The sequence below is a fragment of the Ovis aries genome, chromosome 2 (genome assembly GCF_016772045.2).
Source record: "Ovis aries strain OAR_USU_Benz2616 breed Rambouillet chromosome 2, ARS-UI_Ramb_v3.0, whole genome shotgun sequence".
NCBI lineage: Eukaryota > Metazoa > Chordata > Mammalia > Artiodactyla > Bovidae > Ovis > Ovis aries.
Window position 1 is genome coordinate 136,698,154 of NC_056055.1, and position 18,008 is coordinate 136,716,161.

An 18,008-nucleotide genomic window follows, 5' to 3' on the forward strand; every position below is an offset into this window, starting at 1 on the left:
ACCAGTATCAGTTTTCCCTCTGTCAGAAACAGGCAATGAACTATAATTATCTTCTTTTAATAGAAACTTACTTTGAAATAAAAGATCAATTCATAAAAGCAGCTATATTATATACATTACAAGATAAATAGATACGTGCTGTGATTCATGGGGTCGCAAAGAGTCAGACATGACTGAGCGACTGAACTGAACTGAACTGAATTACGTTTAGTGTTATATATTAAATGATTTGTGCTAAATGCAAATTTCAAAGGTTAATTTTTTTTAATCTTTGTGTTTTTTGAGAAAATATTTGGCTGTGCCAGATCTTATGTGGGGCATGTGGGATCTAGTTCCCTCACCAGAGATGGAACCCAGGGCCCCTGCATTGGGAGCTCGGAGTCTTAGCAATTGGACCACCAAGAAGTCCCTGTATTTTGTTTTTATGAAGGTGTGCTAGAGTGAGTATTTTGATCACTGAGGAAGAGTGCAGCCAGCAGAGTGTTTTGCTAAGAGAAAGGGAGCTGAACTCTCTACCAAGCACCACGGAGCTCATTCAGTGCAGGTGACCACAGGCCTGCAGACAATCATATGGGGCCATGAGAACTGAAAACGTGACCAAGAGGACCACACTTCCTGTTCTTAATGTTGGTGGCCACTATTGCTAATCATAGGAGGAGAAACAAGATGAACATGTGATGAACAGGAAAGGTTCACTAGACACTAGATTTCTTTCCTATCATTTATTAGTTTAAAGGAAAGGGCATAGTTGATGTGGTTTTTAATAACCTAGACTCAAAAAGAATTTTCAGGATAATCATTTAATTTTCTAAGACTAGATGTTTCATCTGGTGTAGAGGCATAGAGGAAGCTCCATTAGCAAACAAGCATTTGCCAGAAACACCAGAGCAGGACAGGAGTCCAACTTCACTGAGACTCGTAACTTCCTACACATACTTTGGACTCTAGACTCACGGTTTCAGGTACCAAATCAAAGTCAGAGGAAGGAGAGGAGAAGTCCGTTGAAACGTCCAGGTGACCTGAAGAAACATTTTCTTCTTTTCAACCCTTGGCACACTGGGTGGGGTCGTTGTTTTCCCTTAGTCATCACCTAAACCCATCCTGCCCTGTGATGCTTCTCGTTGTTAAACGGGAATCAGTCGAGTCAAGTGGACACTGCACACCAATGAGCAGGTGGCCTGACAATGGCCACAAGGGCGGGGATAGCGCCACACAGGGTGTCCATGGAGGCCCCTGGGGCCAGGCCCCTGGTTTCCAGCACTGGTTCTGTCTCACATGCATGATCTCAGGCGAGTTGCCCCACCTGTCCATGTCTTGGTTCTTGCACCTGCGATGTAAGTTAGGGCTGCCGTGTGGATTTAAAAAGATAACCCAAATAAAGTACAAGCATCGGGTTAAGAATGTAATGACAATAGCTGTGTTCATGACTGTTACTCATTAGTATTATTATTCCCCATGGTTTTAATCAATTGCCAGATTCAATGAAAATAGCTCTGCTGCCTCTTAAAGTGTAGTTTAGAGTTTCTGGTAAAGATATATATCCTTTCTCCAGCTCTCAGGATTAACTAGCTCCTGAGAGTCAATGAGGAAGCCCTCTGGGCAACTGTTTGCCTTTTATTAAAATACATTAATGTATTACCAATTTTATTTCTCTCGTCTTTTTAGCTTGAAGCATTAAAAAAATATTTGTTATTCAACTAATCCACGGTTATTGTAGAAAAAAAGATAATATTGAACTTTTTGTACTTTTTCCTATGTGCACATATATGTACATGTAAATATGTTTTTTATTTTAGAACAAATGAGATCATTCTGAACATACTGGACTGTAGCATTGATCTTAAAATCATGTATCAGATCTGTATATAAGGCTCAACACTGTTTTGTGTATGGAGCTATTGTAATTTTTTAAGTCATAAAAACCACACACACACAAAACCAAATGAATCTTGTTTCCCTTGAAGCTCACGTCCAGTTTCACCGTTCTAAAGGCTGTGATAAACCAATGTCCACACATTCTCACTTATTTTCTTAGGGATGAAACTGCAGTGGGAGAGGTGTCTGATCTCCAGAAAGGTACTTCTCCCCCAGCAAAGTGTGAGGAAGTTTACAACACCATGTATTTTCCTGATATGAATTTTTGCCAATCTGGCGAATAAACTGTGTTCCCTTTTATTTGGCTGCTACATGAGATTGAATACTTTTCACATGTTTATTGACCCTTTGACTTCTTTTTTTTTGTGAAATGCCATTTCAGGTCTTTTAGTGTGAGATTTTAATTAAAATGATATTTTAAAGACAGAAGTGGTAGTTCTCCAAGTGTAATCTGCAGACTTATAAGAGCTTTTCAAATGTTAGACTGGTTTTCAGAATAACATTACGGCATGATTTACCTTTCTACTCTCATTCTCACAGGTGTGCTGACTTCTCCACCTGCTTCCTGACATGGGACAGCACCACAGGCTGAGTGCAGAAGCAGGATTAATTACTGCTTTGCAAATGAATCAATAAATACCTATTTGAACTTTTTTCTCAGTTCTGATTTTGAATGTGGTAAATACTGACAGATGTAACTCATTTAAACAAAAGCCCTTTGGAGTCCTCAATGATTTTTTCAGACTGTAATGGAGTCCTGAGACTAGAAACTTTTAGAACAACTGACATATCAACTAGGGAAAAAGCTGTAACAGTATGGCGTTTGTCTAGGAAATTTATTGATGGTGGGTATTGCTTTTGGTCTTACGGAGGTTTTGCATTTTAATACAGAAAACTTACCAACTTCTCCCCTATTTTCTGGTTGTGTTGACATACTTTACAGGCTCCCTAGCTCATGGATATTAATAGTAGTATTAAAGTCCTACTAATCCTTTGGCTAACAGATCAAACAGCAGTTCCTCAGGGAATCCCTTTATTAAACCCTCAGACTAGATTAGATTTCATGGTTTTATAGTCTCAGACATCCAGGACTGTCCTGTCCTAATATTTATCAAAACAGTAATGAAAAAGTTATTTGTATATCTGTATTTAGTAATCTAATATCAAACTCCAAGTGCACTGTTACTGTTCTGTTCATCACCAGAGCCCACACCTAAAGAACTTTTCGCAAAGGTTTAATGAGTATCTGAATGAAGGAATACAAAAGCACATCTATCAAAGCAAACAAATCAACTTACATGTTTCTATCCTCCTGTGTAATATGGCGACGTCTTTCAATATTATTGCTACTATGGCATTTCCTTCTCCAAGTATTTGCTGAGCAACCTCAGTGTTCAAGACAGGTTCTAGATACTGCAGTTACAGCGATGAACAGAAGAGATGATCTAACCCTCTTACATGTTAGCCAGCAAGACACACGCCATTATTAAACAACAGCCTGCAGACCTGCTTATTAACTTCAACAGAGGGTGTGAAGGAGATGCTCTCAGGGCACATAAAGCGGAACCTCAGCGGCTCTGGGGTCAGGACACACCTGCTTGAAGGAGAGCTGTTTTCAGCCACTATCTGAAACAATATGATCGGAGCCAAGTTGGGTCTGGGCATCAGGGCTGGTATGCTGCTGAAATGGGATGAATTTCATACAGAAGAAACTGCATTTGAAAGGATTCTGTATGAGGGAGAAATCGACACATGTTGAAGGACCAAAGCCAAAAATTAAGGGGTAGAATGACACTCAAGATAAAGCAAGAGCACAGAGGGTGCCGTGAATCTTGTGCTTTGGCCTTTGTCCTAGAGTTATGGGAGCTCCTTATACTGATTTAAGGGAAGTGATCTGATTAGATGTGTACTGTAGGAAACAAATATTACTAATATGTTTTGTTTATTTTTTGAGCCCAGAACAAAGTCCCTCATACCTAGACTCTAGCAAACAGTATTACTTTTATATTACTAAGTAAAAATTCATTTTAACTCACCGGTCCTAGAGATTCTCCAAGAATAAAAAATAAAGAAGGTTATTGTAAAACACCAAACAGAAAGCCCAAAGAAATGTGCAATCACAGGACTAAACAACTCCGTCATTTTTGAGCGCCTGTAGTATTCATTTGCTATCGGCAGGTGGCGTGAGGCGTCATGTTACTACCCATAGCTATCAAGAGCAGGGGTGAGTTACTTAAATCTCTGCTGAGTCAGGGAGAAATAATGTCAGAGCCCAAACATGCTATTTATATTGTACATCACGTGACCTGGCTCCAGTGTCTCTTCTCTGGCTTAGTTCTTCCCCTCACACAATACAATTCTCTCATTACTTAGCTTGTTTACATTTGACAAAATGTAATAGGATTTATAACATTGAAAGTTTTATTTTAAAAGTGTTTTTACAGTCTCCCTACCCCTCCCATCAACAGAAAAAGTACTCTGCCTATTTCCAACCAGACAGTATTTTGATTTCTCACTGCACAGAGGCTAACGTTTCCTAACAGGGAGTGTACACAGAAGGAGTGTCTGCTAACCGCCTTTTGTCTCAGAAGATACTGCTTCAGTATTCTTCCTAAATACTTAGATATATGATAAAGCAACACGCTTAGAGGAACACTGTTTGCTTACATGTGAGAGGGAGAGCTTATTCAATCTCCAAATTTTTTTAACACAAAAAAGCCCCAGTTTCTAAGAGATTGGGACTGTCACCCAGTTCCCAGGTGCTCGTGCTGTCCGAAGCCAGTCGCCCACAACCCCCTGGAGCCAGCTGATGTGACCTGGGGTGGGAGGCCCCTACCTCCATTCTGCTTTGTTGTGCAGGAATGAGTTACACTGGTCAGAAAGCTTCGAATCGAGTGACATGGACTCCAGGATTGAAATGATTTGCTTGAAAGAAGGCCGTTTCTGAAGGAGAAAAAAATAATCACTTGTTGGGACTTAGGAAAGTAGATCTTTAAGAAAAAATCCACAAGCATAGCAATACGGTCAAATCACCATAACAAAATAAGATATGCTGGAATATCCTGATTTTGTTCTTTCACAACTGTCGCACTGCATAGGAACCATACTTATTTTCAATCAATTATTCATAATAGGCTCACATGTCATTTTTCTATTTTGTTGTCTAAGGTTGGAATGATTACAGTATTTTTCCAGGTTAGGTAAGAACTAATTAGTTCTCTTTGAGGTATGTTTAAAGACTCCTGAAAGGAAACAGTTTAGTCTTTTAAAAAGTCATCTATGTGATAAAGCAAGCAGAGTGAAAGTTAACGGTAGGGTCTGGGTGATAGGGGTCTTCCTAGGTGGTGCTGGCGGTAAAGAACATGTCCGCCAATGCAGGAGACATAGAGACACGGGTTTGATCCCTGGGTCAGGAAGATCCCCTAGAGGAGGGCATGGCAACCCACTCCAGTATTCTTGCCTGGAGAACCCCATGGACAGAGGAGCCTGGTGGGCTACAGTCCACAGTGTTGCAAAGAGTCGGACACGAATGAAACGGCTTAGCATGCACGCATGCACAGTGGGTGATAGGTATACCAGTGCTCACGGCAAAATTCTTTCAACTTTTCCACGTGTTTGAAAATTTTTATAATAAACTGTTGGAGGAGAATTACTTATTAATCTAGCAGAACTTATACAAGTTCCTAAACCAGCTGCTCAGAGAAAAAAATTCCCCAATTTTAAAGCCATCATAACTTCACTGTTCTCAATGGTTATTCCATAATATAACTAGCTTTGGTGCTTGAAAACTCTCACGTACTGTTTACCAGAAATTGAAAAAGCAGTGGTTAGGTGTATTTCTTTAGCTAGCAAAAACTACCCTAGTCTATCTCTTTAGACTCTAGCCAAGGTGGAGACAAAAGGTTAAAGCAAAAATGGAGAAAGATAATAAAAGGGTGATGCACATTCTCTCTTCATCACGCCTCATAATTATACCATTTCTGAACAAATTACAGTTGCCGCAATTAAAACATGCATTTTAATTTAGGAGCACAAAAACAAGAAGAAAGAATGTTGAGGTGGCTTGCTCTTAGGACTTGAGTGTTTCCTACATTAAGAAAGGTAATTTTTTCTTAGGAATATAAAACTGGAATATTTATTCTGAGTTCTGCCATTATTGTCCTCTTTCAAGGGTGTGTGTGTGTGTTTAAAAAAAGGGCGTAGGTAGCTAAATGTCACTGATGGTACATTAAGCCTTGTAACAAGCAAAAAGTGCCTTAAGTTGGAAATTTGAAAAAATTATATTTGTCTTCTTTGCATGTGTTTCCATTTTAATTTCTCCATCCATGTGTCAGGTAGCAACAGGAAAAACGTTTTGTTTGTACAGGAGCTAATTATATAATATATATAGGATTTTCATTTTTCATGGAAAAGAAGCAGGAGGAGCTGATAAATTTTCAAAGAATAATATATTTCCCTACACTTAATCATTCTTAAGATAAGGTAAAACATTTTCTGTAATTGGATGGCAAGTATCCCTGGAAAAATCTGTATTTCATATTTAGAATATGCTCCCAGATGGAAATTATCAAAGTGAACATTCAGAACATAGCAGCAATGTAGAATCATATGTTAATATTTCATGAGTATTTTGATCACAGAATACAACATGTGGTCTAGGATCTTCCTCCAAAGGGGCTTAGCTTCCTTTTATGTATTATGTAGGCTCTGCCTACTTAAAAAGGCACAACCAGAACCATTTATTAAGCATCTGTATACATTATTTGTTATCTTTATGTTATAGGTAAGGAAGATCAGTCTCAGAAAAATGTGAATTTCCCAGTATCATACAAGTAGCAAGTTACAGAAAAAGGGTCTATTCTCTTTAATCCTTCAAGATATTTTATCACATGAGGGTAAGATATTACTTCCTATCAAACTTGGAGCTTTAACTATTGCTTTGTCCTTTTTTAGAAATGTCATTTTAGAACCTGAACTAATACCCACCTTTACTTCCTTCTTTTCTTAAAAAAAAAAAAAAAAAAGGTTTTTTTTGAGCACCTGATCAAACCCATTGGCATGACCCAACATTTATCTAACACAAGAGCAGTTTTTTCTCTTGCACACATGTCTACCGCCTCGTTGCAAAAGAACATACTTCTACAGGTGAGCTGAACATTTTAATCTGTGTTAATACTCTAGACTCTAAGGACTGAAAATAAAAATAATTAAAATATACTTTAACCAACTACTGCTGTATCTATCTGCATAGGACTGGCACCAACTTCTGTTTGAACTGCTATATACTTCTAGCCAGAGAAGAGCTCCCCTGGTGGCTCAGATGGTAGAGTCTGCCTGAAGTGCAGGAGACCTGAGTTCAATCCCTGGGTTGGGAAGATTGCACCCACTCCAGTATTCTTGGTTGAAAAGGAAATTACAACCCACTCCAGTATTCTTGCCTGGAGAATTCCATGGACGGAAGAGCCTGGCAAGCCCCAGTCCATGGGGTCGCAAAGCCAGACATGATTGAATGACTAATCCTTCCTTCCTTCTGGCCAGAAAACTAAAACATGCACTCTCAGGAAATAAACCTTGGTCTGGCCTCTTTAGTCAACAACAAATTGTACATCTACTTGCTAAATTTACAGAAGATGCTATAGGGAGACAAAGAAAAACTAACTCTATTTCCTCGTGGAGCCTGTAATCCATTTAGGAAGAAAAGATATTTTTTAAAATGCAACAGCATAAAATGAGGCAGTAACCCAGACTGTGGTTCAGGAAAAGGAGTACTTAGTATGGGCAGGGGAAACAGAATAACTGGGGAAGGCTGGATGATGAAGTAATCAGGAGGGGAAAGAAGGAAAAGAACACGTTTCAGGAATAAAGAAGGCGTGTAAGGTATGTCTACAGGAGAGAGCAATGACTTAGAAATGCGAGCTGCAGGCATAATCAAATCAAATATAGAGGGCATGTATTAGTTGTATTAGAATAAAATGCCATGAATTTAGAAAACAAAAAAACTGATCTAAACTTTCTTCATACTTCACAGTGCTAGAAGACAAGACTCCTCTGGTATTAAAGAAGCGTCAGCTTACTACCTGTTGAAAAGACATGCCAGCTTCATGGCATCAGCTCTAATGTCCTTATTGTATAGGTGTTTACACTATCATTTGATTAATATACCATAAACGTATATTCTTAGAATTTTAATATAGTACAGAGTTACAGATTAAGAAATTAAAAACCTGCTTTGCATACTGAAATAAAATTACAATTACAGTGATTTAGTTGCATTCATCTAATTCAGCACTAATAATTTCGAGTGAAATTTCTATTTGAGTGTCAGAGAGAAAGGGCTTTCCTGATAGCTCAGTTGCTAAAGAATCCACCTGCAATGCAGGAGACCCCAGTTCGATTCCTGGGTCAGGAAGATCCCCTGGAGAAGAGATAAGCTACCCATTCCAGTATTCTTGGGTTTTCCTGGTGGCTCAGCTGGTTAAGAATCCACCTGCGATGCAGGAGACCTGCGTTTGATCCCTAGATTGGGACGATCCCCTGGAGAAGGAAAAGGCTACCCACTCCAGTATTCTGGCCTGGAGAATTCCATGGACTGTACAGTATAGTCCATGGGGTTGCAAAGAGTCAGGTACAACTGAGAGACTTCCACTTTTACATCAGAGAGAAAAATCCTACCAAAATGACCAAATATGCCACAATGGACATATAAGTGGTAGCATATGGAAAGACTGCATTTTAATCATATAAAATAAATATTCTATAGAAAGCTTGCAAATAGCCACTTACAATTTCCACCAGATTAGTTGCAAAGTGCAGGCATTTCTCTTCATGCTTAAAAAGCCCCACATTCTGCAAAATCACACGCTTAAAGCAGGGCCCACAGAGGGGCCAGACAGACCATTCAAAACCTATCAACTCTGTCAAAAAATTCAGAAAACAATAGTAATCCTAAACAAAAGTACTAAACAGTTTAAAAATTGTTAAATTCTTAAAAAAAAAAAAAACTAAGTAAATACAGAACTCTAAAAAGGGTGAAAGTCGTTTGAGGAACAGAAGTGAAAGCCAATTGAGCCTGCTGGTTTATCAGGGCAAAGGTGAAATGCACAAGGCAGGGGAGAAGGGGTTGTCTTGGTTCTGTGTCCGTGGCTGCACTACTGGCTGCGCTGATGTGCTTGGAGTTCAGTTGTTCTCACTTGTGGAATGGAACAGTGGGCTTTACTTATGGTCCATCCTGAATTGTGTGATGCTAACACGATTCCCATACTCACCAAGCGTTTCTGAGTTACTTCGCCTAGACAAACCACAGCTTTCCGTATCCATGGATTCAATCAGCCAGAGTTCAAGTTGGTTGTTGAATGCGAGGAAGTGTAACCACAGTTGGGGTGAAGGGAAGGGTCGTGATTGAATCACCCCTGATATATAAGGGACTTGAGCATCCATGGATTCTCCTGGGGTCCTGAAACCTCCCCTGAGGAGGTGAAGGGAACGGCTCTGTACATTATTACCATTCATTCTTCTTTAAAGTCATATGGGGACTGGGTTTAAATTAAGGAAGAAATTCCATTTTCAAGTCTTTTTTTTTTTTTTCTTTCTAGATCTATCTTTAAAAGGTCAGTTTGTGATACACTTATTTCCATGAAAGACTGCAGAAATTTGAACTTTTCTTTTCTCGAGTGTCTCTCTCTTATTCTAATATTTCATCTATGAGGATCTTTTTTATTTTTAAACTTTTTATTACAGCAAATTCCAAACATACACCAAAGTAGAGAGAACACCCTCCATATACTTATCACTCCAAAAATCATCACGGCCAATCCTATTTAATCTATACCATTATTCATTTCCCTTCACTGTATTTTGAAGCAAATCCAAGACTCGCCTATCATTGTATCTATAAACACTTCCGTATGTACGTGACAGTCTTTTAAACCAGTCTTTGCAGGGAAGGGAAATGGGCCATTTGTGCTTGAATGTGATAACCACATGAAAGCCTCAATTTTGGAATTTCTCCAACTTTATTGTGATAGCTTAAAAAACATCACTGAAACTCCACAGGGAGTGCGTATCAAGCTTCTCTAGAAGTGCTACTTTTGCCTGGTCTTTGGTTAGAAAGGCAATGTGGTGGTGGGGCTTTGTAGCGCAATGGATAGCACATTGGACTTCTAGTGTAGAGAGGCAATGTGGTGTGGAGGGTTAAGTGCAGGGACTCACGTCAGTCAGCTTGGGTTCAGCCTCCAGCGCCACCACTTACAAGCTGTGTGGCCTTGACCTCACTACTTAACCGAGGCTTGGTTCTTCATGTGTAAAATGGGGATAATAACAATACCCAGTTCACAGAGATATGCTGAGAAGTAAAGGAGTTGACATACTTAAAGTGTTCAGAACAGTGCCTGGCTTAGAATAAGCATGGTGTGCTAGTATTTATATAACGTGAAGATGCAAGACTTATTACTGAAGATTAAAAACAAGGAACAAAATTCTTTTTTACTGACTCAAGAATGCTGGAGTGCTGTGAGAGAGCCAGTAATGAGATTTTAGGTTTCATGCCAAGCAAATGTCAGCAGAAAGCCTTCACAGTCAATCTGGGGCTCAAAGGAACAGCAACCCTGTTTTGCTCGGTAATGAATTTGATTAACCCACGCTTTAAAAACTCAAGGCCAGACAAACAAGTGAGATTTCAGAATAACAACAACAACAAATATATATATATATATATATACACACACACACCTTGGCATCAGCTTCCCAACACTGATGTAACAGTTCAGCAAAACTCCTGGGGCAACTGCTTGGAATGGTTAATCTCTGTAAGACAGAAAGACAAAATAAGCAAAAACAAAAACAAAATACAGGCATTTTATCATTAAAGGAAGGAAATACTAATTGGAAGATATGAAAGAATTAATTTAGTAGCATAAACAAGACATGAAATTTAAAGCATCCTTTGATTAATATGTGACTGGAGAGAATTTGTGTTTAGATTCATAGTATCTAATCTCTAATGACACTTTACCTTTTCCTCCAAAGAGGAATCATAGTGGATGAAGAAATCAGGTTCAGAGCAACAAATGCAACAAAATATATAATCTGGTCAAAAGAAACTACAGTAGGAGAGGGGCAAGTTGGAACTTACATAAACCTAAACCATGAACCGATCACTGTATTTTTATAGGTAACTATGAAAATTGCAAATAGGCCAGGTAACTAGGAAACCAGTTCAGCTTTGGCAATAGGTGTACAACTTCTGAAAACATCGTGAACACAGAGATAATTTTATAGAAGTATTTTCTCAGTGGCAAATGAGACACTCTGAATGGATGACTCATCATGGCTTACTTTTGGCCAAACCCATAAAATATAAGGACTTGATAGAACAAAGAATATAATGTGAAGACTAGTCTTGTTCTAACATTCTAGAGCAGTGGTTCTCATAGAACATGTAATTCTCCCAGAGGCAGTTTACAAATCTACAGAGACATTTTTGTTTTAAAGTCTGGGGGGTTGTACCTAGAGCAGGTCAAGAATGCTAAGCATCTTTCAATGTATCATAAAGCCTGATTAAAAATTCTCCTGCATTCCGCCAAACTTCAAATGCCCCATGTGCGTTCATGTAAGACAAGAAAACAATGAGCTTTATACTTTTCTGAGCTTAGACTCTAACTTTGATTTCTAAGTAGAGTATTTTTTGAATATTTTAAAAATACTCTGAACTTTCTTTGAATGCAACTACTAAATGAAATAAATCAAGGGTAGATTGATTTTTGCATTATTCATAACCTTACCATAATATTGGGAAAATCTCGCCTACAATATAGTGTTGCTCATGGTACTGGAATCATTAATACTCACAATAACCCATCTTTATTGTGCGTTTGTAGCTGTTGAATTCTATTTATTTATACGTGCAAGCATCTAAAATTGTTCCATTATCACCTCTACTGTCATCCTGCCTGAGCATTTAAACACTGCAATACCTATTTATTTCTTCCTTATATTACATTTAGAGCATTATGTTGACTTAAAATACAATGTGTGTAGTAGGTTGTATTACCACTGAATTTCCTTTCAGGGATAAAGAGGGAGCATTAAATAATTGTTATAAATAGAGTACTGAGTATGAAGGGGTCTTCTCAGATCACTCAGTGGTAAAGAATCTGCCTGCCAATGCAGGAGACATGAGACGGGGGTTCGATCCCTGGGTCGGGAAGATCCCCTGGAGGAGGAAATGGCAACCCACTCCAGTATTCTTGCCTGGAGAATCCCATGGATGAAGGAGCCTGGTGGGCTACAGTCATGGGCTCACAAAGAGTTGAACACGACTGAGTGACTGAGTGTGCACTCATAGGTGTGACAGAGCTGAGAACCTCTGTAGTAGGAAGATTTTTTTCTGCAATGTTGTTTGCCAAGAAGTTTTTCAGGTAAAAAATTTAAAACAATTTCATTTGATTTGGAGGAGGCTACATATAAAACTAGAAAAATAGTTGTCTTGGCAAGAAAACAGACAATCTGTATTTGGAATTAAAATCAGAAAACCAAAATAAATAAAACTTTAAAGCAAAGCTAAAAAAAAAAAAAAAGCAACTCTGGAAGTTAGAGACTACACTAAGCATTTTCAAACCTCTGGTTTTGTGATTTCATAGACTAGAGTAAGATGTAGTAAACGGCACTATTATTTTACTGTAATGAGAACTGGAAACCTTTTCATGAAAAGTAAAGAAAATCAAGAGTTTACTTAAAAAAAAAGTAAGATCGTTGGGGTGGCAACTAATATAAACAGACAGTGACTGCGATTATGTGACTGAACACACATCATGAGTAATGAAAAACAAGTTTTCCTAACAGGTAACATTTTCAATGTAACTGCAGCACATTTTCCAAGAACTGAAATGTGAACTGGCTGAATATGGTGTTGATCTTTTCATACTGACAGACTTTTTAGATACCACATGTGAGACATTATAAAAGGAGACATAATTATTTAAAATTATCTGACATGTTCAAATATCAGTTAAATCGAGACTCAGACACTACGTAAGGGATTATTTTCATCCACTAAAAAGTACTTTAAAAGAGAATTTAAAATATTTAAGTGTGATTATATAACTGTGGGTATTCTATTAAAACATCCTGAAACAACCAGATATTAGCACCAGGTCTGCAACACTACTTAAACCTTAAATATTTAAAAATAAAGATTTCAAACTGAAGATGAAAATAATTCCCAATCATTAAATTAGGCATGACATTTTTCTTAAAGATTATATTCTCTTTTTTTTTGCACTATTTTCTACATAAGATACAATAATTATTTTTTAAGTCAAGTTTATCACCTTTTTCTAAAGTGTAGTCAAGAAAAATGGATTAAGTTTTTGGATTTCCATGTTAATAGTTGTTTTGCTACTTAGAATAAAACACATTTATGTACTTGAAAAGATGGAGTTATACTGCTAGGACATTCTGAATGACTACAAATTGAGTTTTATGGCAAGTCCAATGGCATACAGACATACCTGTAAGATTTAAAAATTAGTAATACTCTCTTAACTTCATGTCTTCTATAATGGTTCATTGTTTGCTTTGTAAAGTTTAACAGCATTTTGTGGATTATAGCTTCAATAGAATTTAATAGTAGAAAAAGTTATTGTTTGACGATCTTATTTCATTATTAGGGGTTTGGAATCAAAGGCCTTCAGATATAATTTTTAGAAAGTATTGATTTTCCTATAGATGCAAAAAGCAATTCTAAATGGTGAAAACAAATAAGCTCTAGAGTCTAGTTAAGAGTAATGTATCAGTGTCAAGTTTCTGGTTCTGATATTATATATATATATATATCTATGTCTCACGAGTGGGGGAAGCAGAGTGAAGGGTACACAGAATTCTTTGTAATATTTTTGCAACTTCCAATGAGTCTAGGATGACTAGCTCTCATTTAAAATATCTCCCTAAAAGTTTAAACATGCCATTCTTTATTTAAATGAGGCCTTTGAAAAACAATTACAGCTTTCTCTTTTCAACTCAATAACCCAAGGTATTCCAGAGCAAAAATAAACAAAATAATTAGAAACTGAAGGGATTTTTATAAATTATATTTAAGTCAAAGTCTCAATTTTATTATAAAATAAATCCTTGGGAATTATTTTAATTGCTATCGCAACAGAATTTGTTTTGATAATCAGGGCCACTATTTATGAGGTGAAATGAAGACATCTTCTTGAATGATGATAATGGAAACGACATTTGAACTTCATTTCCATATTTCTGGTAAATGTGCAGAATGAGAATGGATAAATACCCTTGTAGCACCCAATCTGCATTTGGTTCACTAGAAAGTTGAGAAAATATATTTCACCATGTGGGTTTCTTTCAACTGACTGTTATATTTAATAAATACAATAGAGGAGGCATTTGAATAGTCCCCATCTGTTATTAGCTGATCATCATATCACCCCATGGATAAAACAGTACACTCTAGGGGATTCCCTAGAGACAAACAGGGAGAGGGCCTCCTCATGCACCCATTGAGGAGGTCCTGAAGGCTATTTATAGGGGATTCTCAAGCCTCAAGTCAACTACTCAAAGGCAGCTTCTAAATTCATTTTTTTCTTCAGCTTTAAAAATCCTTGATGGATACTCCAATATTTTCAAAGTGCTTTAGATTCACAGCTATTCTGCCCTCCTTTAAATGAAATATTATTCTAAAATATTAATTACTCTGTCTTATACATACTTGGAGAGTTCAGTCAGCTTTAAAACAAAATTTCTTCCTACTTTATTTTGAAATGATACAGAGAAAAAAAAAAATGACATTGAGTGTTCTGCTCCAAAGTCAACAGAAGGTCAAAACCTTCTTTGCTCTATTTGTCAACCCAGAACTAAATGTCTAATCATCTCACTGGCAAAAGAAACTGAACAGAAACAAGTGGGTTCTCATACCATGAAAATAATCAGTTATACTGTGTGTGAGGTCTGATTGAATAGCACACCAGGAAGAACCACCACATTTAATTAAAACAGAACAGCCTCTGTGAAACAATGAGTAAGACACATTCTTAAATATTACACCTTTTCATTTTTCTTTAAATTGGCAGCTCTCTCCCATTAACTTCAGCTATCATGAACATTTCATCCAATCTCAATGGCTCAGGAGGACAAATTAATAAGGTAACTGTGGATTATGTGATCTAAATATGAAAACTTGGCTTCTCTCAGTCAATAGCAGCTTTTTGATTGATCTAGTTTGTTCCTGCACTAACCATGGAGAGCAGATCAATCTAATTCTTTTAAGGCATTAAAAAGGGAATATTACTACATATTTGCCTTTTGGCAAATTATTTTATCCTAAGGCTGCACCCTTCCCTTTTGTGGAGGGCACAGATAAGATGTGGAAATGAAGAAGTTTTGTGAAATAAAGTTGTTTTGCAGTGTTGCAAAGACAACTGCGTGCTTCCATCACTTGATCTAAGTTCTCATAATACCTTGATATTGGATGCTTCATCTTTATGCTGAGAATCTCCATGGCTGTGCGTTTCAGTCACAATTTTAAACCTTTCAAAATGTAGTTGCTCTCTTTGATATGAATGTACCATGTTCTCTGATGTAGGCTCATAGGTCCAACTAACTGAAAGCCTCAATTTGTGGGAAGAAGAAAAGCGAGGCTGGGGACACAGCACAAACGCTGTTTACGCCACTGAAGTTCTTTTGAAATGGAAAGGCTCTGCATGAAGAAGGGAGCAGTTATGCCACTGCCTCGCCAATTCCAGTGAGGAGCTCATCTTCAATGTAGTGTTCAACGTAGGTGGCAAAACTGTAATTTTTCCCTTTTTTGAAACTATTTTTTCTTCTTTTATTTTTGAAATTCTCATCTAAGCGACAGTTTCTTGTACTATAGTGACTCCTGCTGGGAGAGGTAAGTTGAAGTAGCTGAAGGTCTCTTACAGATATATCAACTCCCGGACAGTAAAAAAGATGTCCTAAACGCAGGAGATGGAGTTAAACTGTTCCCCTACCTTGGACGCAACGGCTTCTTTCATCACTAAGAACAAACCCCTAGGTTTTACAATTGAGACTGAGAAACTAGTACAGTACTTGTACAATTTTTGATCTACAGCATCACGACGTGAAGCTGCAACAATTAGATGTAAAGGGTCCATTCATGAGGAATAACATCACTTTGACCCTTTGTGTTAGCTCCTACTGCTAATCTTTCCATAAGCGTGAACTTACTTTCAATTTGAAGAAGATGAAAAAGTCTTTTGCAAAACCCCAATACTGTTTTCTGATCTATGTACCTGAATGGGGAATCGTAGTCTTACCTCGTTTTTTTCCACTACAAGCCAAGCTACTTGTAATCCTTCCAAACCTTTAAAGGGGACCTCCCTTGTTAGCATCTCCCAGAGAACCTGGAACAAAAAGGAAATGGAATTTTTATTCTTGTACTTTATATTTTTGGTATATTACTGAAACTTTAACATTTAACTGTATCCAATTACCAGACACAACCAACTCCATCTGTAGAAACTTGGGCAAAACATATATATTCATGCATAGAGCTTCTTCTGTGTATTTTATACATATACATATATTTTGTTGTTGCTGCTGTTCTTTTTTATTTAACAAAATCTACTTTAGGGAGTAGAATATCTACATCCGGGCTTAAAATTTTATGAAACCAATGTGCCTAAGTGATTTAACTGTATTTTGTAAATTAACAGAATTCCCATGGCTCACCATAAACTAGATTTTACACTTTGTTAGTCAAAACTCTTTGCACCTTCAATCTCTGATAAATTTCTCTGTATGAAAATAACTGGGAAATCAAACATATTTTCAAAGCTTCAGTAACAGTCTCATTAAAAAAAAAAAAATTGAGCCCCAAATCCAAATCACTGGCTAAACCACTTACTTCACAATGGTGGATACTTACAAGACTAACATTTAGATTCTGTGTTTGGAGAACTCTTTCTCCAAATGAGTCAGTCTAAGGGATTTATTTTCATCCACCTATGATATAATCTACTAATTATATTCTAAAATGTCATTAACACCTATGTACATATATAGGCTGTTCACATGTGCATGTGTGTGCAAATGTATGTATACGTTATCTCTCTGCAATCCTTGAGATTAGCTTGATTAATAAATCTGCACTGGAATGCTGAAACAAAGCAAATCGATGTGAGAAATGCTGAAAACAGCTAATGATTCTGTATTCTCTTTAAACTCTGAGTCATGGAGACTTTTGCTGCCAAGGTAAGTCAATGGTAAAGAATCTGCCTGTCAATGCAGGAGACGCGGGTTCAGTCCCTGGCTTGGGAAGATCTCCTGCAGCAGAAAATGGCAACCCATTCCAGTATTCTTTCCTGGAAAAACCTATGGACAGAGAAGCCTGGCCAACTACAGTCCATGGGGTCAAAGAGTCAGATACAAGTTAGCAAGTAAACAACAACCACAGTGGAGAGTTTTACTTTATTTATACAATAAAGTACTTTATTTATACAAATGAGTATCCAGATTTGAGTCTATTGATACTTTTGTGAAGTGCAAAAACAATTACAATTTTATCAATAATAGCATGATAATAACAGCCACTATCATTTATCGAGGGATTATGTTCCAGGTTCTCTGTTAAGCCTTTAGGTATGCTGTCCTGATTAATCTCAGTCCCATCAGATGGGTATCATTCTCATTGTACAGATGAGGAAACTAAAGCTTAAGGAAGTTAAATAAACTTGCCCAAAGGCATTCAGTTATCAGGTGACAGAGCTAGAATGTGAACTTCTTGTCTCACCCTGAAAGTCAAGGTCTCAACAAGAGGTAGCTTTGGAGATGGAAGAACGAGAGTGCAGCAGGCCCTAGTTTAGGTAGGTTTGGAGCCAAGGCAGAAGCAAAGACACGCAGCACCTCTGCTTGACATTTCTGTTGTTCTAAAAACAAAAACTCACTTCTAAATAAGAATGCAGACTGAGAATATACACTCTATTCAAGCAAGTCGGATACCCACTATTTCCTTAGCCAGTGCTCAGTCTTACTCAAGCCATAACATGTTAAATGAGTCCTGGCTAATATACTAAGGTAATTAGCAGGAAAATCAGGGAAATTGGCAGATGCTGCTCAAGCAGGAGAAAAATAATTCC

General features: G+C 37.5%; 1 protein-coding gene across 6 annotated transcripts in view; it reads right to left on the reverse strand.

Annotated features, from left to right (window-relative positions):
* MAP3K20 (mitogen-activated protein kinase kinase kinase 20) overlaps nt 1-18,008 on the reverse strand; it is a 169,668-nt gene that overhangs the window by 52,197 nt on the left and 99,463 nt on the right. For all 6 annotated transcript variants that reach the window (XM_060411103.1, XM_042243712.2, XM_027964845.3 and 3 more), the window contains exons 8-10: nt 16,188-16,274; nt 10,603-10,677; nt 4,712-4,818 (exon numbers count right to left, since the gene is read on the reverse strand). In XM_060411103.1, coding sequence (XP_060267086.1) covers nt 4,712-4,818; nt 10,603-10,677; nt 16,188-16,274 — 269 coding nt within the window. The remainder of the gene's footprint in view (nt 1-4,711; nt 4,819-10,602; nt 10,678-16,187; nt 16,275-18,008) is intronic.